At 34.1% G+C, this 21,957-nt stretch overlaps 1 protein-coding gene across 6 annotated transcripts in view; it reads left to right on the top strand.

Moving 5' to 3' along the window:
- The first annotated feature begins 9,476 nt into the window (after nt 1-9,476).
- Nucleotides 9,477-21,957, top strand: part of Nedd4 (E3 ubiquitin-protein ligase Nedd4) — a 34,839-nt gene continuing 22,358 nt past the window's right edge. For 2 of the 6 annotated variants that reach the window (XM_089704994.1, XM_089704993.1), the window contains exons 1-3: nt 9,481-9,710; nt 17,678-17,757; nt 21,411-21,492. In XM_089704994.1, the coding sequence (XP_089561120.1) occupies nt 9,549-9,710; nt 17,678-17,757; nt 21,411-21,492 (324 nt within the window). In that variant the 5' untranslated portion in view covers nt 9,481-9,548. Of the gene's footprint in view, nt 9,711-10,759; nt 11,095-17,677; nt 17,758-21,410; nt 21,493-21,957 lie in introns of those variants that run through there. The other 4 variants (XM_089704996.1, XM_089704995.1, XM_089704991.1 and 1 more) reach the window with 3 other exon arrangements.

Genomic DNA, 21,957 nt, shown 5'->3' with positions numbered 1-21,957 from the left:
AATTCTAAGCATTATGTACTTACTCTTTCACTTTGATAACGTATAGATAGGAGGTATGAACTATCGCATAGAAAGAAAACTTAACCTTGTGTTAATTTTTTATTTATTTAACCCACTTCATGGTAATGTCTCCTTGTACTAGATAAATTCGCCAATTACTTATTATATACCTAAATTATATTAATTACTGAGGTATTGATATGTTTCTTAAGTTTATTTTTTATATTTTAATCCACCGTGATTTCGTCTCTTTTGGATGGGTTATTTTACGGTTCATTATTTTTTTAAATACTAAATGGCAGACTTAATATGAACAGTTAAAGTGCAAAGAGATTAAATTGCACACCACACCCAAAGTAAAGGTGAACAGGCTAGAATCACAAAGTTGTGTCTACCTAAAGTATGCAGCCCGTTGATGCACCTACATACAGATGCAACTTCCTGAATAACATCCTGCTTAACATACATGGGGGTGATTCGGATAGCCCTCTAGGTCCTCTACCTCCCAGCTTTCGTTCATCACTACTTTTTGGGACACCCTGTATATTACCTACTAGCTGTGCTCCGCGGTTTTACCTGCAGCTTGTTGATATTTATGTAGCCTTCCTCGATGAATAAGCTATCTAACACCGAATTAATTTATATTAAATAATTTTTCAAATCGGACCAGTAGTACCCGAGATTAGCGCGTTCAAACAAGCAATCTCTTCACTTTATAATATTAGTAAATATTATCTAGTTATATGGCAGACCAAGAAAAGCAGAAATACATATATAGTAGTTATTGCTTAAAAAATATAACAAAGTTAATTTGACGTTATTGCGAATATTTGGGCCAATGATTAACACCTACGTACTTGTGTAATCGACATTTTACAGTTCGTCTCGTTGCTCTTGTTTATCTCATGTAGCGAATTTGAATTTTATTGTTTGTGTGCATTACTCATTGAACGGTACAAAATATTTTACATTTTAATTAGGTACTTACCGGGAAATAACAATTGATAATATAATAAGCGTAGGTACCTACATAGTAAGCGTAATAAAATATGAAAAGAAAAGTAGTTTTTTTATAATTAATATTTAGCCAAAAATCCAGATTGCTTATTAATTATTTATATTTAAAAAATGCCATTTATTAGAATGCACGACTAAGCAGGTGACCGGTTCAAGCAAATAAAATTTAGTAAACTACGCATAAAGGTATTTATTGCTGTGAATTTAATTTACGATACTTTAGTCTTTATCGTATAGTTTCAGGCCTCGCCTCATAGGCTCCAATAATTAGTTAATTTTGGTAGTGGTTTCGTTCACGTGTTTTATTTCAAAATCTATTTTCTCCTATGTATTTCTTAAAGTTCCTTCTATCACAATCTTGCACTTCCTACACAATAGCTAGTGCATGAGTTTTAAAAGATGCTATCTTAGCTGTGTATCAGAGTATACAGGGTGTAATCGTTAAGTGTGCACAGGCGATTTTTCCGTAAGTATTACAGATAACAAAAAATTTGAAACTGAAAGATTTTAGCTTTCTTTTTCTTTTTTGGCTACAGGGTGTCAGAATATGAATATCCCATATATGTACCTACATTTAATATGAAAGATTTTAGCTTTCTTTTTCTTTTTTTGGTTTTCTGCTTTAATTACTTCGCAAATATGAAGTGACATTTTCCACGTTTTTCCGGACATTTTCACGCATTTTCCGGATATTTTCCGGGAATTTCCCTGACATAACCTGTAAATGTCTGGAAAATCCCCGGAAAATGTCTGGAAAATCCCCGGGAAATGCCAGGGAAATGTCCGGAAAATGTCTGGAAAACATCCGGAAAATCCCCGGGAAATGCTAGGAAAATCCCCGGAAAAAGCCTGGGAAATTCCCGGAAAATAACCGGAAAATGTCTGGGAAATGCCCGGAAAATGCGTGGAAATTTTCGGAAAATCCGTGGAAAGTCCCTGGAAAATGCCTAGAAAATATCCGGAAAATGCGTGAAAAACTGAAAATGTCCGGAAAATATCCGGAAAATGCCTGGAAAATCCCCGGAAAATCTCTGAGAAATGTCCGGATAATGTCTGGGAAATGCGTGGAAAATCCCCGGAAAATGCCAGGGAAATGTCCGGAAAATGCCTGGAAAATCCCGGAAAATAACCGGAAAATGCCAGGGTAATGTCTGGAAAATGTCTGGAAAATATCCGGAAAATGCGTGGAAATGTCCGGAAAAAGCGTGGAAAATGCCCGGAAAATCCCCGGAAAATATCCGGAAAATGCGTGAAAATGTCCGGAAAAAGCGTGGAAAATGCCACTTCAAATTTGCGAAGTAATTAAAGCAGAAAACCAAAAAAGAAAAAGAAAGCTAAAATCTTTCATATTAAATGTAGGTACATATATGGGATATTCATATTCTGACACCCTGTATAAGTATCATACAACATACTTTAGGATCCCATTTAAGAAACACATTCACATGTTTTGAAAATGCTTTCTTTCACCCACTCATTCACTCAACCACCCACTCACTTAACCTACCCACCCACTCACGCTACCCATCCACTCACTCTACCCACCCACTCACACTACCCACTGACTCACAATACCCACCCACTCACAATACCCACTCACTCTACCCACCCGCTCACACTTCCCACTCACTCCCTCTACCCACTCACCCCTCTACCCACTCACCCCTCTACCCACCCACTCCTCTACCCACTCACCCCTCTACCCACTCACTCCTCTACCCACTCACTCAACCACCCACTCACTCCTCTACCCACTCACTCACACTACCCACCCACTCACACTACCCACCCACTCACAATACCCACCCACTCACAATACCCACCCACTCACAATACCCACCCACTCACAATACCCACCCACTCACAATACCCACCCATTCTCCCCACCCACTCACACTTCCCACTCACTCCCACTCACTCCCTCTACCCACCCACTCACAATACCCACCAACTCACAATACCCACCCACTCACAATACCCACCCACTCACAATACCCACTCACTCTACCCACACGCTCACACTACCCACTCACTCCCTTTACCCACTCACTCCTCTACCCACCCACTCCCTCTACCCACTCACTCCTCTACCCACTCACTCTCCACCCACTCACTCCTCTACCCACTCGCTCCTCTACCCACCCACTCCCTCTACCCACTCACTCCTCCACCCACTCACGCCTCCACCCACTCACTCCTCTACCCACTCACTCCTCTACCCACTCACTCACACTACCCACCCACTCACAATACCCACCCACTACCCACCCGCTCACACTTCCCACTCACTCCCACTCACTCCCTCTACCCACTCACTCTACTCACTCACTCACTCTACCCACTCACTCACTCTACCCACTCACTCTACCCAGCCACTCACTTACCCACTCATTCACCTGCGAATGCCCGACCGCCGACAGCGAGTAGTCCAGCAACGCGTCAACAGCAGCCGCATTGCCCAACGTACAAGCAACGTAAAGTACACTTTGGCCGCTCGTGTTGGCCTAATGCGTCACTGTATAACAGTAAAATCGAGTCAAAATCAATGCTCATTTGATTTCCGTATAGTAAAACAAAATTTGGGAACTCTTATGACGGTGCATTTACATCAAACGAAAATAGAGCTAGATTAGAATTAGATAGATAATTAAAATTAGATAGCGAGAGCATTCTTTCATGATCTTTTGTGTAAACGAAGACTCGTATTCAGTGTTGTTCAGTATTAGAATATTGCAACAAGCTTGTTAATCCTGCTAGTTATCATATCACATGATATTTCATACTTAATGTATGGGAGGGTTTAAAGTTAATTTTTTTGATATTTCTCGATTTATTTTTAAAAATTTATTACGGCCATTTTACTCATTAGGTTAAGTACTTTCGATATCAGTTTAAAGTTTTTTGTTATCTGTAATACTTACGGAAAAATCGCCTGTGCACACTTAAGGACGCTGTCACAAATCTGCGTTACTCAAATTTAGGTATCTAACGACGTAACTTTGTTCGCGGCAATATCACGCTCACGTAAACATAGCGCATTCCATTTTATAGACCATCTTCATACTTGATATTATTTTTAATTTTTGATATTATGTATTTTTATTGAAATTGATTCCAGAAGATTACTAGGAACTTTAAAAATTCATTTTGTTACTTTTATTAGTAGGTACGATCCTAATAAGTATGTTAGTATATTCAAACAACTTAAAAAAGTGTGACTATTTTACATCATTATTTCATTGAATAATAATCTATGAATTGTATATGTTATGGACCAGGTGATTAATGCGGGCATTATTTATAATGCACGAGCATTATGAATAATGTCTAGCTTTATTGGGCTAAGTGATTAATTACTATCTTAACTTCATTATTTATCACATTGCACGGTCATTATTATAATGCTACATGACAATTGGGCAATTTGATAATAAAGCTATATTTAACGCGGTGCGAGGGCGGGGAGGGAGAAATATGCTTGCTACAGTTATATTGAATTAGCCATACCGTCATAAGACGATATTATTGTACAGAGTAGTTCTCCGCTCACCCGCAAATTTTTAACTTTTTTGTCAAGGTGTACAAGTTAACACTATTGAATTAGAATAAGTGAATTGTAAAATTCTTTTGAAAATAAATGTCTCTAAACCGGAATTAACAGCCAATAACCTTTATAAAGCCCTAAAGACCTTTATAAGTTTATTTTATGTTTAATAATAATAAGTCATTTCTATAAAACAAAGGTACGTTGTGAAATTTTTGTTTTAAATTTAATTATATTTTATGTTATATTTTTAATATGACTTTCCTCAGCGGCGGCCTTACGTATTGCGAGGCTCCGGGCGGCAGGCCCTTTGCGAGGCCCATTGCTCTTTGTGAAATGTATGTGATGCGAAAGTAGGTCTGGTTGTTTGGTTTAGGTATTTGTCATGTTTGAGGAGAAATGATAAAGTTAAACAAATGAATAAAATTTGAGTTTTAAAATATTTATATATTTATACATAGAAAGATTTACCAAATTAACAAATACAGAGATGATTTTTAAAATTGATATTTGCGGCTTTTCCTAAGGCTAAAATCTTTAATTAAAGCACAATAATCCAACGAATGAGCTACGTCATTTTCGATTGAAAGAATAGCAAGGGCTAAAAGGGCTTGTGTCATCGAATTCCTCAAATAGGTATGTTTTAATAATTTTAAGCCTCGAAAAACTCCTTTCAGCAGACGCAACTGTCACAGGTGTGGTGGCAATAATTCTCAGGACTATTTCGATAGTGGGGTAAACTTCAGTTAATTTGTTTTCTATTATGTATTTCAGCACCGAGATAATATCGTCGTTTCCTTCATACACACGCATGAACGTACACAGTACACGCACACATTTTCATTTTTTTAAATTTGCTTGGGTGGGTTGTTGCTTGTTGCGCGAGGCCCCTGCAAGAGCGAGGCCCCGGGCGATTGCCCCGTTCGCCACCCCCTAAGGCCGCCGCTGACTTTCCTTAAGTTTTAAATGCAAAAACTAGTGGATTTTTAAGGTAGAAGTCCTTGGTAATTAATCCAAATAATGAGCCTGGTTGTTTAAGTGGTTTAATATTTAGTTTATTAAATATTATATTATTAGTTAAATGACAATAACAATAAAAAAATAGTAATTAAATATGTTTGTATTACTCTGCCCAAAAGGTGATGGGCAATATGTATAATGCCCGGTCAATTTGATTATTTGAATAATTATTATCAAATTGCACTCTCATATTGGGCATTTTTCATAATGACCGTGCATTATGTATACTGCCCAATTTATCACTTGGTCCATAACATATACAATATCAAAGCTTTTTAAGAAATGTAGAATTATTATCATACATATGATGTTACCGGCACTGTATTAAATCCGGCATTGTATACAATTCTTAGTAAATGTATGTTATTCCGAAAAATAGTCGGAATGAAATAAATTATAGGTATTCGTCACATAACACATTACCTAGGATACTCTTAAATCTGAACTTTTCCTACGTAGCAAACACATTTGCAAGTGTGGGTAGTTTTTGGGGTAGCTATTAACCAATATGAGGTCAAAACTAAAATCCAAGATGGCGCCGACGAAAATTTTACATCTTTTCGTCATGGGTGTCATTTTCAAGGTTTTGGAGTAGCTCTTAACAAATATGAGGTCAAAACTAAAATCCAAGATGGCGCCGACGAAAATTTGACTTTTTTCGTGATGGGTGTCATTTTCATGGTTTTTGGGGTAGCTATTAACGAATATGAGGTTAAAACCAAAATCCAAGATGGCGCCGACGAAAATTTGACTTTTTTCGTGATGGGTGTCATTTTCATGGTTTTTGGGGTAGCTATTAACGAATATGAGGTTAAAACCAAAATCCAAGATGGCGCTACGAAAATTTGACATTAGGTGTAATTTTCTTTAGGGATGTAACGATACATGATTTTGCCGATACAATACCGATACCGATATTTGTAATCAAATATCGGCGATACCGATACCGATACCGATATCGATGGCTTGGTAGAAAAATAAATAGTGAATTTTGCATAAAAGTTACCAACATTTAACAGAGACTCAACTGTAAATCGTATTCTTTTAAATAACAATGCTAAATCAAAAAAACAAGAAAACCATTTATTTTAGTATTATTATTTTGCAAAGTCAGTTAAATTTTAAGTTAAACATGTACAATCAGTTCCTAATAAAAGTTTACTATTGGTAGTTTTTTCAAAAAACAAAGTGCGCACGCGCGGGTGGCCTCCCGCATCGTTCATTGGGCGCGGTTTTTTTTAATTGTTTGATATCGGTATCGGTTGTTTTATAATCGGCGATACCGATATATCGGCTTCCCGATTATATCGGCCGATATATCGGTATCGGTATCGGTATCGTTACATCCCTAATTTTCTTAATAATAAAGAAGTAAACTAAAATAAAATAACAAAGATTTTCGTCGGCGCCATCTTGGATTTTATTTTTGACCTCATATTGGTTAATAGCTACCCCAAAAACCATGAAAATGACACCCATGACGAAAAGATGTAAAATTTTCGTCGGCGCCATCTTGGATTTTATTTTTGACCTCATATTGGTTAATAGCTACCCCAAAAACCATGAAAATGACACCCATGACGAAAAGATGTTAAATTTTCGTCGGCGCCATCTTGGATTTTAGTTTTGACCTCATATTAGTTAATGGCTACGCCAAAAACCATGAAAATGACACCCATGACGAAAAGATGTAAAATTTTCACCGGCGCCATCTTGGATTTTAGTTCTGACCTCATATTGCGTAATATCCACCCCAAAAACCATGAAAATGACTCCCAACACGGAAAGATGTAAAATTTTCGTCGGCGCCATCTTGGATTTTATTTTTGACCTCATATTGGTTAATAGCTACCCCAAAAACCATGAAAATGACACCCATGACGAAAAGATGTAAAATTTTCGTCGGCGCCATCTTGGATTTTAGTTTTGACCTCATATTAGTTAATAGCTACCCCAAAAACCATGAAAATGACACCCATGATGAAAAGATGTAAAATTTTCGTCGGCGCCATGTTGGATTTTATTTTTGACCTCATATTGGTTAATAGCTACCCCAAAAACCATGAAAATGACACCCATGACGAAAAGATGGCAAATTTTCGTCGGCGCCATTTTGGATTTAAGTTTTGTCAAATTGCTTTACCCCACCAATCCGTTCAACAACCCATAAAAAAAGAGGATCTCAGTCAACATAATTTTTAAAACATAATTTTAAATTACAAATAACTGGAATATTAAACTTATATACAGTTTACTCTTATAAAGTATCAAATATTTCAAATCACGAAAACGACAGTATACGCACAATAATCTTTTTCTAATTCGTTTTTATTTTTGGGACGAGGAGCGATACACCCGTCCTTCCAAGAGCGCTTCTGAGCGCGGTCTGACGACCCGCGAGAGCAAAATGTATGAAGAAATCGACAAGTATTTTTAATTTAGCTTATAATTGAAATAAAATTTTGATTTAGATACAAAAAAATTATCACAATCTATAAAGGACTATATATCCCTCAATAATTTATAGGTAAGAAGATAGATTAGGCTTTTAATTTTCTTAAAAGTGTACCGGTTTAGACCCCATTTTTTTGCATTTTATGCGATCTTTGTGCTGGGAAAATCGTATTTCAGTGACAATTTTGTATGACGTCGTACAATTTTTATAAGATGATCGTAGAACTGAATATATTATCTTTAAATTAAGATATTACTTTGTTCTCACGTGTAAGTGCTTTGAGTTAAAATTGTACCGTAAAATAGCGGTTTTTGTTAAAAATCTGTTATAGCACCCTTAACGATTACACCCTGTATAATATAATATATGTACTAACTTTTTAGACTTTAAAGACGCTTTGCTTCATTTTAACGAAGCAAAGCGTCTTTAAAGAAACACGAATGAAACGGAAGACTAACTACTACCTAGTACCTACCTAGGTTATTAATTATTATAAAGTAAAATAATTTGGAAAATCCAAAAGTGCACGCCTCATAATTTTTTTTTAATAAATATTTATTAATTTTTATTTTTGTTTATTTAATAACAATTAAACCACATCGAATCAGACCCTGAAAAATGAAAGGGTTCTATTCCTGAGCATACTCAAGCGTAAGAGAAAAAAAAAGACTCGATTAGTAAAGTATTTCGGTCGCTATCGTGTTAACAAGAAAAAGGATCCGCACATACAGACACACGGACGTCCAAGACAGAACTTTTTTAAACTGTTTTTTAACTAGTTTAAATAACAAAAATGACATCAAAAATATCATGAACGTTAAAAATAGTGTTTTTTCTTAATATGTGTGTGTATGTATTATCTTACAAGTGCAATGTATGATACATAAAGACATTTTAAGTTTGAAAAATCAGATGTTTTGCGCGAAGTGACAGTAGTACCCACCTCAACGCTTCGCTTATGAGGCGTGCAATATATTTATTTTAAATCCAGTTCGGTGAAAAGTACAGTCATGCGTCTGGAATCCGGATGCGGATATCAGATAAACTATTTTGTAGTTAATGTTTCACAAAAACACAACATAATAATATATTAGTCATATAAATGAAAATTTACTCTTATTGGTATGTAAATAGAGTAACAGATTTGCCCTTATAATATCTCAATGCAATAATTATACCAATCCACTTTAATTTAGAAAAGGATAATGTCTTTGTTTTTGGGATTCACCGCAATGCGCGTACACATATGATATCACAAATACCAATAACAGATACCGTTATCAAAATTAATTTGTAGCGAAACTCTCAGCTCCCAATCTAGTTATCATACGAACGTTAATTATTGTACCCGTTGCTTCTTTTATCGCGCTCATTTCTTTGCTGATAAGATTAAAGTCATATGGCGAGCAGCGCCATCTTATGTGTTATATGAAGTAAATAATATATTATATCTAGAAAATAAGAAAAAAATAGTGAAAGTTATGGTGTGCCGTGTTTGTTTGTTTGTTCGAAATGAGAGATATACGATCGACGTCAGTCATGCATAATTTCCGACCAGTGGATATTCCTAATTCAAGGATTGAAGGAGGGCACCGGAGTCGGTCATCGTCTTGGTCGGCATGGAGGAGATATAATAGTGCCCGCCACGAACCACGATTTTCGTTACAATACGAGGTAATTATATAAACTAACCTTGGATTACAGCTAGCGGAAGATAATCTTATTGTTACTGTAAACATTCATATCAACACATTCTTTATTTACTGATATACGTATTAACTTAGCGTATTAATAATATATTGTATGAAGTGCAACGAGATTAAAATGTATTAGATTATATTAGAATTTAGTCGAAAAATAAACTTCAAGAAAGACTATTTTATTGGTACGGGAGCCAGGTGCAAATTTGGTTAATTATTTCCTCTCAAGAGATAATTCGTCAGACGCCTCAGAGTATAGTAAATTATAAAGCCTCGTGAACGTCAGCTGGCGCTCGGTTGGGGGGGTGAGCGGTTGTAGCCTCCCACGCACGTAGGAAAAAAAATACATTCATTCATTCATTTCCTCTCAGCTAAAAATTTGTCAAATTGTAGCTAACCCAATATCTCAACGAAAAAAAATTATCAGCTGGTTACAACATGGTGTATTATACGTCAGCTGGTGTCTCGAACATGAAAGAAAAAAAATTATTTTCCGTGATTTCCTCTCAAACAAAAATTTACCTGATGATAGCTTATATGTAACTGTGGATAAATATATAGGTCAGCTGGCTGTATCTTGGTGAAAAAACCGTCAGCTGATACGGGAGGCTACAACCGCTCTTCCCCCCAACCGAGCTCCAGCTGACGTTCACGAGGCTTCATAATACTATACTTTGATGCATTTTACTAATTACCGCTTGAGAGGAACTTGGTCATAAAATCTGTTCCTGGCTCCCGTACCATATGTATTTATTCCAAGATTCAGTTTTTTAAACAGTTTAAATTAGGTATAAGCAAATAATATTAAATTAAAGATAATGTATATGTATTATATATGTACATATTAATATTACTCACATTACAACTCATTCACAAGTTATTATTGCGGAATCATAATAATGTTTATTTTTATTATATTTTATTTTTGAAAATACGTTTGCGTGAAATGGGATATTAGTGCTGTGGTAAAATGCGTGAAAATCCTGACATTATGACAAAGACTGTCAAACTACCATAAAGACTAAAGACTGTCATTTGGTTGATGGTTCTGTCACTAATGGTGCAGAAGATAGTTTTTCCTTGATATTTTAGTTTTAATGTTTGTGTATTTTCTTACTCGTAGTGATTTTGCTTTTAAGTGTTTGTTTCCTTAGAAAGTCAAAATTATACATGTTGCTGATGTTTGCAAAGGGTAGAACAAGTGAGAAGGTGCCGAATAAAATTGCATAGCAAACGTGTCATAAAATTTTAAGTTATTACAACCGATGATATATGAAAAGAAAAACAAATTGTTTTGCATTCCGATAGCGAATTAGTATAGTTTCACATGGGTGATGGCTTGGCAGTCGGATAATCGTGTAAGTTTGCATTTTCATTGTTTGGTTGTAACGGGAAATCGAGACGACTGATATGCTAACGTAAATACGTCCTTGTCATTGATTTAATATTTAAATGGTCACCGTTTTCGCTAAAAATGCGCCTCAAGGTGTTCTTCATCTTCGTTGGTTGCTATCCATTCTTAATTATTCATGTACCCAAGTACCATGTAGTTTTTAAATCTTGTGTTCAATATTTATGCAAGGTTAAACATTGGGAAATTTGTTCTATCTTTAATACACACCATACTTTGTATATACATAACATTAACACACAAAAGTATCTGTATTATTTATTATGTTTATAGACAATATTAATCATAAAAACAATGCAGGACTAATATGAGTTTAATTGCTGGGTTTTTTATTGATTTGAATATTATGATGTTTTATACAAAGTTGGATAGTTTAAAATACATATTGAGTACTTATAAAAATCATTACATTCTGTATATTAACTATGTGTGGTCATAGTTAATGAAGTAATGTTCAGATATTTATTTAGTCATTGAATTTATTCAAAAAACTCGCTGATTTTCCAATAAGACTTTTACGTACATTACTTTACATTATTATCTAAGGATACATTGTTTTATGTGTTTTTATAAATAAAGTAAACTTGAAAAGCAATGAAACAAAAATCAGTGAAACAAACATAAATTGTTGTTTTCATACTCTTAATTAATCCATCAGGCCGCAGAATCACAGACAATAGAAAATCTATTGTGTCGTGGACCGATCGGGCCGTTCGGGGTTAAATACAAGAAAGTATACAGTAATTGTAAAATGCAAATATTGTTTTTTGTTATACTTATTCAGAGTTAATTTGGGATTAATCACAAATGTAATGAAGATGTGATTAGACTGTATAATAACTTATAAATACATATCTTGAATTTTGCTTGTTCCTTATAATATTTTACAGCAACATCAATAAAAATGAAAAAAGAGTAAAACATATAATATGGTATAGTCATGAAATTATTGTAATGTCACCGATTCTAGATAAGGGGGTCAAAATCAAAGATTTGGTGACATAATGCATCTGCCTATTACCCCACTAGGAGACACGGGACTTCACAGTAAAAAAATATTATTTATAATAACAAAAATTAATCCACACAACACAGTCAAAGCATTTGCTTCGTATGTTTTTAATAAACAAAATCAATTGTAAACAAAATATAACCTGCTTATGCAGGTGACGCTAATATAAGTTTGTCAGAAAGAAAGCATTTATTTCAACACACACAAACACACAACAATAAACATTACAAATTAGTATGAGGTATATAAAACAAATAAATAAATAAAAAAGACGGATTGCACTCGCAGGAGCACCGGCAGAAGTGAAAACTTGATTATTAACGTTCAGCATGTTTGATATTTTGGAATGGTATCCGACTTACGCATGGAATATAAAAGCTAAAAAAAAAGTCCGTCTTACGCTTTTTCCATCAGGCCATGTGTCCTGATGCGAGTTTAAGATTTTATACCCAACGCCGCTAAAGAAGTTTTCACTTCAAAAATAAAATAAAAATAATACAATCAGATTAATGTGTAGTTGCGAGCGTCAAAAAAGGATGCCACTCAGGATACAAATAATAAAAGATAATTGGGATTTTGGATGAGCTGATTAGTTTTTGTTTACAATTGATTTTGTTTATTAATAATAATAATAATTTATTTATTAATTCAAGCATCAGGACTCATTTATGTTAGTAACAATTGATAACTTAAAAATTATGTTAGTAAGAATAATACAATTTAATAAAAATCAATATGACTACTAGGAATGCACTCCACTGCTACAGTACTATCAATGAAGAAGACAGTTTGCAGCAGTGGTTTACAAACCAGCAGTCGAGCCGACTCGCTATACAGCGCATGATTACATTGGGGCTGTCCCGCACACGGCGCACCAGGGATGTGCATCTCTTTCGCATTGTAGTGTAAAAACAGTCTATACGAGCTTCTGCAAACATCCCTGATGCGCTGCAATAACGGGGCAGCCCCATTAACACCCGGAACGCATTATTGTATTGTACACGGAGCGAGCTGTATGAATGTTGAGTATGACTAGCCCATAGGCTGCACGTGTAGAAAGATGTACAATAAGCACGAAATAGGGTTTTTTTAACTTCATTAGAACAACGTGCAAACCTACGAGCCATCATATTTGCCCTCACTGCCAGTGCCCGTCGTTCCCTTTCAATGTCATCATCGTCTCTGAGTCTAGGGGTCAATATGTGTCCGAGATATTTGAATTTAAAGACTCTCCCCAATGGCACTCCGTTCAAACGTATTGGGGGTAAAAAATGCGTAACTCGGCACCCAGACTCAAAGACCATGATTTCACTTTTCCTAGTATTGTAGACCAATCCATGAAGAGCAGCGTACTCTTCACAGATGGCCACTAACCTTCTAAGACCGCAGACTGAAGCACTCAGCAACGCCATATCATCTGCGTAACTTACATTGTTGATGCAAACTCCATCAATATGACAACCAATCCTTTCGTTGCTGAGTGATTCAATCAGCTCGTTGATATACAAATTGAAAAGCGTGGGCGAACTTAACCCCCCCTGCCTCACACCACATTGCAGCCCAAACGGCTGGGATAAAGCCCCTGCCCATCGGACTTGATTGATCTGGCCTCTGTACCAACATTTAAATGTGTTAATAAGAGAGGACGGTACATTAGCTTTCTTTAACTTATCCCAAAGGATATCATAAGAAACCAGATCAAACGCCTTCGACAGGTCAAGGAAGCACGCATATATAGGCGTATTTCGGTCCATATAGTACTTGACAGCCCACTTTAAAGACAATATTGCACTTTCTGTAGAAAGTCCCGATCGAAATCCAAACTGATTTTGGTGTATTTCTACGTACCTGTTTAGTTGTTCATTAAGCAGGCTGTCAAATACCTTTGCAATTACCGTTGCAAGAGAAATAGGCCTGTAGTTGGTCTGGTCCGCTAAATCACCTGTTTTATTTTTAACAATTGGCACTACGATAGTTTTTGTTAAATCACTGGGAAGATACTTATGCTGAATACACAGATTAAAAAACATTGATAACACTCTCGATATGTGAGGCCCTGCATACTTTAGGTGCTCAATACTTAGACCATCATGACCGGGAGATTTTCCTTTAGACATCTTACTTATTATTCGCTGAATTTCTAAAGCAGTGACTTTAAATTCCCGATCATCCTGATCCACAGTATCAGGCACAGATAGACTCGGACCTAGTGGAGACGTAACTTTAAAATGCTCTTTAAAGAGGTTAGCAATACTAACAGGATCATTTGCGCCACCTACAGATACAGGGAGGCCATATTTACAGTTCAGTTTGTTTGTCTGTTTCCAAAAAGAACGAAAATCTTTACGCGAATGATGTGACGCTAAGTTGTCCATTTTGATTTGTTCTTCATGGTTCTGACACCATTTAAGACGTGCTTTAAATTTTTTTCTAGATTCATACATCTCTTTATACTCAATTCCAATGTGTGGTTTACCCCTCCGCGCCCATACTGAATATTTATACCTGGCCTCCCTGTATGCACCAGCCACAAGTCTACTCCAACCTATCACTACTTTCTTGGACTTGCTACGTCCCGAACAGGCCACGGCAGAATCACTTATTAAAAACAATATAAACACATGCTTGGACTGTCTTGTGTGGATAAACTTTTGTTATCTTCTTCTTCTTCTTCTTCTTTCTTATATATAAAAATGAATCGCAAAATGTGTTGGTAAGCGCATAACTCGAGAACGGCTGAACCGATTTCGATAATTATTTTTTTATTATATTCCTTGAAGTACGAGGATGGTTTTTATGTAGAGAAAACGTAAACATATACCACGGGCGAAGCCGGGGCGGACCGCTAGTTATAAATAATATTTTTTTTCTGTGATTGGTCACATTATTTATTTATTTATTTATTAAGCCAAACCAACAGTAAGTCAAACCAACATATAAATCTTGCAAGCTTAAAATATCTAGAAGTAATAAATGGTAAGGATGTATCTACAAGTACACAACACACTGCAAGCTTAAATCAAGAAGTAATAAAAATGTTATAATGTGAAGTCCCATGTCCCCTAGTGGGGTAAGGGGCAGATGCATTATGCATATTATCATGTTATCTGGTTTAAAAATTCTTCACATGGTGAAATAAGGATTAGGTATTTTTATTGTTATTGTTTTCTTTCTAGCAAATCCAAATAGGGTTCATAATGTAGCATTCTAATTACTGAAACATAATATGCCTTCCTATATGCATAATATTATTTCAAATATAAAAAAAATTCAAATATAAAATACTTGACTGTATGAATATTATTATGATTTTTTATAACATTAAAACCGTGTTTAAATACAAACAGCTTTGTTTTTGAAGATTAATGCAGATAATTTGTATATTAATTAAAAGATAAATCTCTTTTTAAGTGGACATTGTGACCTTGATATAATATAATAACATGGTTTTGTTTGGAACATTAAAAAAAATATTTTGTTTTTTTTTCTATACCATTAAATCCCACCATACGTCATATTATTCTATAAATGAATTTTTATACCAAGTAAAAAAAGTTGAGAGAAATATTTTAAAAATATTAAAATTTAAAACATTGTATACAGAGTGTTTCTAGTATTATGTTGTTTATATTATGAGCCATGTAACTTTACTGTTTCTATTTTATGGAGAGGAGGTATTATTATTATTTTTTGGTGTTTCTTTGTAGTTTGTAGCAATGAATAAACACAAGAACGACTTAACTTATTTTGAAAAGATTTCCAGCAGAAAGCTTTATTTGTGTTACAATAATGCTTATATTTTAAAACAGTTTATTGTCATATTAAATTACAGTCCCTTTATCAGTATAGTTGTTGATTTTATCTTTTTAACAGAAAATTTTTTTTCAACTCTTTCTTAGACTGCTATTTATTCAATTTGAAGTCTAGGAGTAAGTACAAAAGTTATGGCCTCTGTTAATTAATTTATTCTTTCACATTATAATTTCGCAAAAAACTTGTTTTCTTTTTTATTATACAGCCTACACAACAATGTTGCCTGGACAAGTGGTGATATTCAGTTTTATATCAGGACATTTCTGATAAGTTTTGTAGACATTGGCAAGTCAGATGTGACTCATGTTGTAAAATATATAACTAATGATTTTAGTGGTTTATTACAATGTAATAATGAGTAGTTTTTAAGGTGCAATAAATAATACATAGTACTATTGAATTGAAACTTCTTTGGCGTATTGAGAGTAAAATTTCAAGGTCGTGCTATGGCAATACGTTATGGAGAAAGACAACGATATTGGTATCTTTGAGTCTTGCCAAAGATGTTTCACTTCTGACACGTGTGCTCATCACACATGCTCTTTTTTATTTGTTTGTTTGTCTGTAACAACTAATCTTTAAGTATAGGCAGAAAGGAGAATTGTAATTGGTTTTTTATTTTATTTGGATTCTTATATGAATCTTGTTGAAATAAACAAGAAAAAACTTTATTTATTTTGCGAATTGAATACATTGAAACAGACAGGGTCACTGTACCATTCAGCTGTGTACATAAACTTTATAGTAAAGTAAATATAGTTGTCATATTTCCGAGATGGTTAGTTAATAGGTATGCTACAATTCAGCATTGTTGTCTGCTTAAACACAGTACAAACTTATGAAAAAAGTAAATAATATGTAGTCCATAAAGCTATAAGTATCATTTGACTTCATTGATGAAGGTTGTGCTTTTAGATGTTATAAGTAAACTATCCTTTTTTGACAGTTAGTTTAAGGGCCGATTTTTCAATCCTTAGTTAAAACTTATTCATCGAATATCGTATTAAACAACCATTTTAAAAATGTGTTACTTGCCAATTTTTAGTCTTTAGGTGACATCTGTATATTATTGTGTCCACCGCCCGCGGCTTCGGCCGCTTTGTCTAAAACCTAATAAATTATATACTAAAACCTTCCTCTTGAATCACTCAATCTATTAAAAAAACCACATCAAAATCCGTTTTAAAGATTTAAGCATACAAAGGGACATAGGGACAGAGAAAGCGACTTTGTTTAATACTATGTAGTGATACTTTATTGGACGGATAAGATTTAACCAAGGATTGAAAAATCAGCCCTTAATCAACTAATTTATTCACATTGATTTGTTTATGACTACACACACATACATACAATTAATATACAAAGTTTATGATGGTATAGGTGCGCCAAAACATTGAAATTTGATTCAATTTATATTTTTATGCAACAATATACAGTTATACATACATATAATACAGTAAAAATATGCTAGGAATTGAGAACATCTAATATTAAGGAGATCTGTATTTAACCTTTCATTGACATTAATAAAAAATGTAGCAAAACATTTTTTTTCACATCAAAATTTTGTTGTTCCCATTTTTTCTGCTGTAAAATGTTACTATTAGATTGTAAGCTTTTTTAAAACATTTTTATATCATAATTAATATTTTTTATAGATTGCTTTGAATGTGTGTTACAAATATCAAATTAAATGTTACAGACGGACGAGAATAGCTTCTTGCTTCGGTTGAAGATAATAGGAGCTTATGCATTGGCTAAAAAAGACATTTTTGGTGCTAGGTGAGTCACCCCTCCCTATATTATATTAATATTATTAATTATAATATTATTAATATGTATACTAAACGCGAAAGTTTTTAAGTATGGATGTTTGTTACTTTTTCACGTCAAAACTATTGGATGGATTTGGATGAAATTTTACAGTACTGTAGGTTACTAGCGACCCGCTCGCGGCTTCCTAAACCCAATACATAAATGATATTATACTAAAATTTTCCTCCTGAATCCCTCTATCTATTGAAAAAACCGTATCAATATTTGTTGCGTAGTTTTAAAGATTTAAGCATACATAGGGATATAGGGTCAGAGAAAGCGACTTTGTTTTATACTACACTAGCAAACCGGGCGAACTCCGTTTCGCCACCAGAGACACCTTTTCTTTGCTATAAACCTCACGGAGCCCGAGACCTTTCCAACGAATGCAAAACCGTGGAAATCGGTTCGTGCATTCTGGAGTTATAGCGTCAGGAAGGAAAACCCGACTTATTTTTATATAGTAGATATGTATAGATCAGAATAATAATGAGCTGTAGTAGGCAGGGGGTAACACCGCGCGCCACAGCTAGTTACATAATACATACTTAAAAATAATGTTGCAGTAGTTGTATAACTTCGATACTTCAAGCTTTTCTGGTTTATTCAGGCTTTGGATCGACCTAGTATTTTATAATGCAAAAAATAATTGAAGGCAGATATAATGTATGTTGACCTGTAGTTTGTAGGTATTACAATTTTGAATATGTGACACATAAAAACGCTGATTATTTTTCTTTAATTAACAATGTACTTGATGATATATTGAAACTGGTTTTTACTCGATCAATTCGAAAAAAATGTATAAATTTAATTAAAATAAAAAAGTGGAAAAGGACTTATTTGTTCTATGTATGTTAGATACTGTAATATCTGGTACAGGTATATTAAGAAGAGCTGGAACGTCAACACATTTACACATTGCACATGTTAGGCCGGGAGATACTGACCAACGATTTGTAACACAAAAATTTTAGAATTTACCGATAGCCCTTAAAAAAGATGTAGGCGGTAGTGTCATGCCATACAGTTACGATGTGACTTACAGTCCGCCATACCGACGTGAATGCGTTGATTTAAAAAAAACAATTCAACCATTTGTACCGGGCTCACTTTTGCACAGGTAACCATCGTCGTGCAGCCATTTACTAAAATCGCCATGCCATACTTTTCGGACGATTCCAAATGGTCGCCATACCGCGGAAAAGTCAAACGATTTGTAAATCGTTTGACTTTCGCTATTTATCCGACGAGTGTGACTAACGCCCATGCGACTAGTCCGCCGGTACCAGCGTTCTGACCATCATTTTTCTTTTTGTCATTGCGTACTAAGACCCCTCTAGACCGCCATCCTGTTACAAATGGCCCGAAATTTTGTGTCAGTATCTCCCGGCCTATGTATGTGTCATATTTTGCAATTGTTTATAAATACAGGGTGATGTAATTGGTGTAGTACGAATATCTAAAAATCTATGAAGAATTTTGTGATACAGTAAATGGAAGAATATTATAGACTATTTTACAGTATTTAATAAAATCATTTAATTTTTTGTTCATTTTCATTAGAAATGTCAATTTTTCTCACCAAGGTGGAAATTTGGATGATAAGGATCTTGTTAGAAAAATATAAATTTTGACTAAAATCGGCATTTTTTTTTTTCAAAAATCAAATAACTAATTAATAATCAGAGTTATCACATTATTAAAAAAAATAAGCCAAACTATACACAATTTTTACCTACTTGATGCAATCCTCAAAGATCATGGACATAGTGTATTGCGCCTTCCACCATACCATCCAGAACTCAACCCAATAGAGTTACTATGGGGCATAATTATTAAAGGGAAAGTAGCATCACAAAATGTGAACTTGAAAACTGTGTAAGAATTATTTAGAAAGGAAGCAAATGCTATTAGTCTGGATATGTTTAGTGACGTTTGGAGAAAGACGCGAGAACATGAGGAAAAATATATTCAATTAGAACCAAAAGTAGATAATTACACTGACTCATTTATAATAACATTAAGAAATTCCGACAACGAAACATCGAGTTCTTCGAGCGATGAAAGTTACAGTGAAGTAGAAGATTACGATTATGATTAAATAGATTCTTCTTCTTCTCTATAGATACTGCTTCCTGAATTGGTGGTAAATGTTAAAACTGTTAAACTGTTATGACGATTCAAAAGTGCTTCTAGAAGAAGTCTAATTGTATTATAAATGTTTGAGTTTGAGTTTAAAACCAATAGTGTGAAAATTATACAATAAACATGTAACACATATTTGTTAGCGCGTATTGGTAGGTATTACGTAGGTACTTACTACAAATATAATATTCCTTAGATATCTTTACTCGACCAAAGTCAGGAATTTAATTATTATTTGATAATTGAATTATTATTAATACTTTTATCCAATTGATTATTATTAGAATAAATAATTAACTTCATCAATTGATTTACTTTTAAATTATAATTTTACAGGTAAATTATGAGAGCTTTCATAAGTAATTATATTTGCATATACATATCTACAACGCACCCATTTTACAATTCAAGTCTAAAATGAAACTAGAGTCGCATTTATTTTTGAACATACTGTAAGTGAAATTGCATAAGTGTGAGTACTGTGAACATGCCAGCTTTCCCTAATTGACCGATACATTTTAATGTTATTGTTTATTTATCATAGTATCAAAAAAAATGTTTTGTTGTCAGTTTAAACAAACTGTATTTTATGTACCTACAAGTTTTCATACTTGCATTATTTTTGGTAACTTTTTTATTCATTTTGATGAGTGTCTCAATATGCGTCACGGACTGCTGAGATCTTCCAGAGATAAATTTGAAAACCAACTTAAATATTTATTTCAACTACGTATATTTCTTACAAAGCAATTGCATATCAGTAGCTTTAGAGAAGTTCCAACCATACAATTTTATTGAATAGCACTAATTTTGTCAGTCTACTTACTTTAAAATAGTTTATTGAAAAACGGTTACGTGTTCGGAGATCCGTGCCTAAGCGCACTAACGTTGACCTCGTGGAAATGTAAATTACTCCAAGGGGACAATATCATAGTTATTGCCATGTATTGTCATGTATTGGTACATATTGTTAATGTATTTTGACCATTAAAAGCAAATATTAGAACTCTCTGTGTGTGTAAAACTTAGAACTGTCCTCAAATGTGTAAAATTCTAGGAAACAAATATTTAAGCAATATCAAGCTATTTTGATATTAATATAAGGTGTATTTCCTAAATCTACCAAAACAATAAAATTTAACTATTTAGCTAGTTGTTCAATCAAAATAAATTGAACCTTATTATCATGGATTAAAATCGGACTTTCAATGCACCAAAACTCTACCCAGGACGTTTTTATAGCAGTTTGTGTTTAGTTATTACTTATTAATGTTATTAAAAAATTTTATAAATATAGGTGTTCTCATATCCCAGGGATCCATATGGGGAATAGGCCAAAATAAACTGAACCTTATTCCCATGTACTAAAGTTGGATTTATAATGCACAAAAACTCTGCCCAAGACGTTTTTTGTTGCTGATTGTGTGTGTTGGGTATTTTTATGTAAATATCGATATTTTTTCATATTCCAGTGATCCATATGTCCGCGTCGAGCTGCAGAAGGCGGACGGTGATGTCACATTGGAAACTTTCCTGACGAAAACTAAGAAGAGGGTGAGTTTACTTTGTAATGTTGTTTTTATCCGGCAAAGAGCCTGTTTGTGTTTTTGTTTGGTGTTATAATTGAATGAAAAATTAATGACCTACCTAATATCTGAAAGAAAATATCATGTTGAAAAACTATTGCATGTAATTACTGCATTAAAAAAATGCAAATCTATAGTTATGCAAAGAATTACATTAGTAAGCATAATTTGGCGCCAAAAATTCGATATTTTTTTATTTGTTCTGGCAAATGTAACGACATGTTTAACTAAGTAGACAATAACAAAGAATGCATCTATGAAATACAGACGCATACAATGAATATAAAGTAACTGTCATTCGCAATAGGGTAAAAGTATTTCCAAGTCTACAGTACTGTACTTAATATGAAGATTTATAATCTGTTCTACATAATTGGATTATACAACATTTGCCTAAGCAATGTGGATTAATACATCTTTTCGAGGCTTTCAG

This window comes from Colias philodice, chromosome 16, assembly GCF_061535455.1.
Source record: "Colias philodice isolate Cphi_HAF_F1 chromosome 16, ilColPhil1 Martin Lab GWU primary, whole genome shotgun sequence".
Taxonomy (NCBI): domain Eukaryota; kingdom Metazoa; phylum Arthropoda; class Insecta; order Lepidoptera; family Pieridae; genus Colias; species Colias philodice.
The sequence above is the reverse complement of the archived record's forward strand: the minus strand, read 5'-3'. Positions and strand labels throughout refer to the sequence as shown.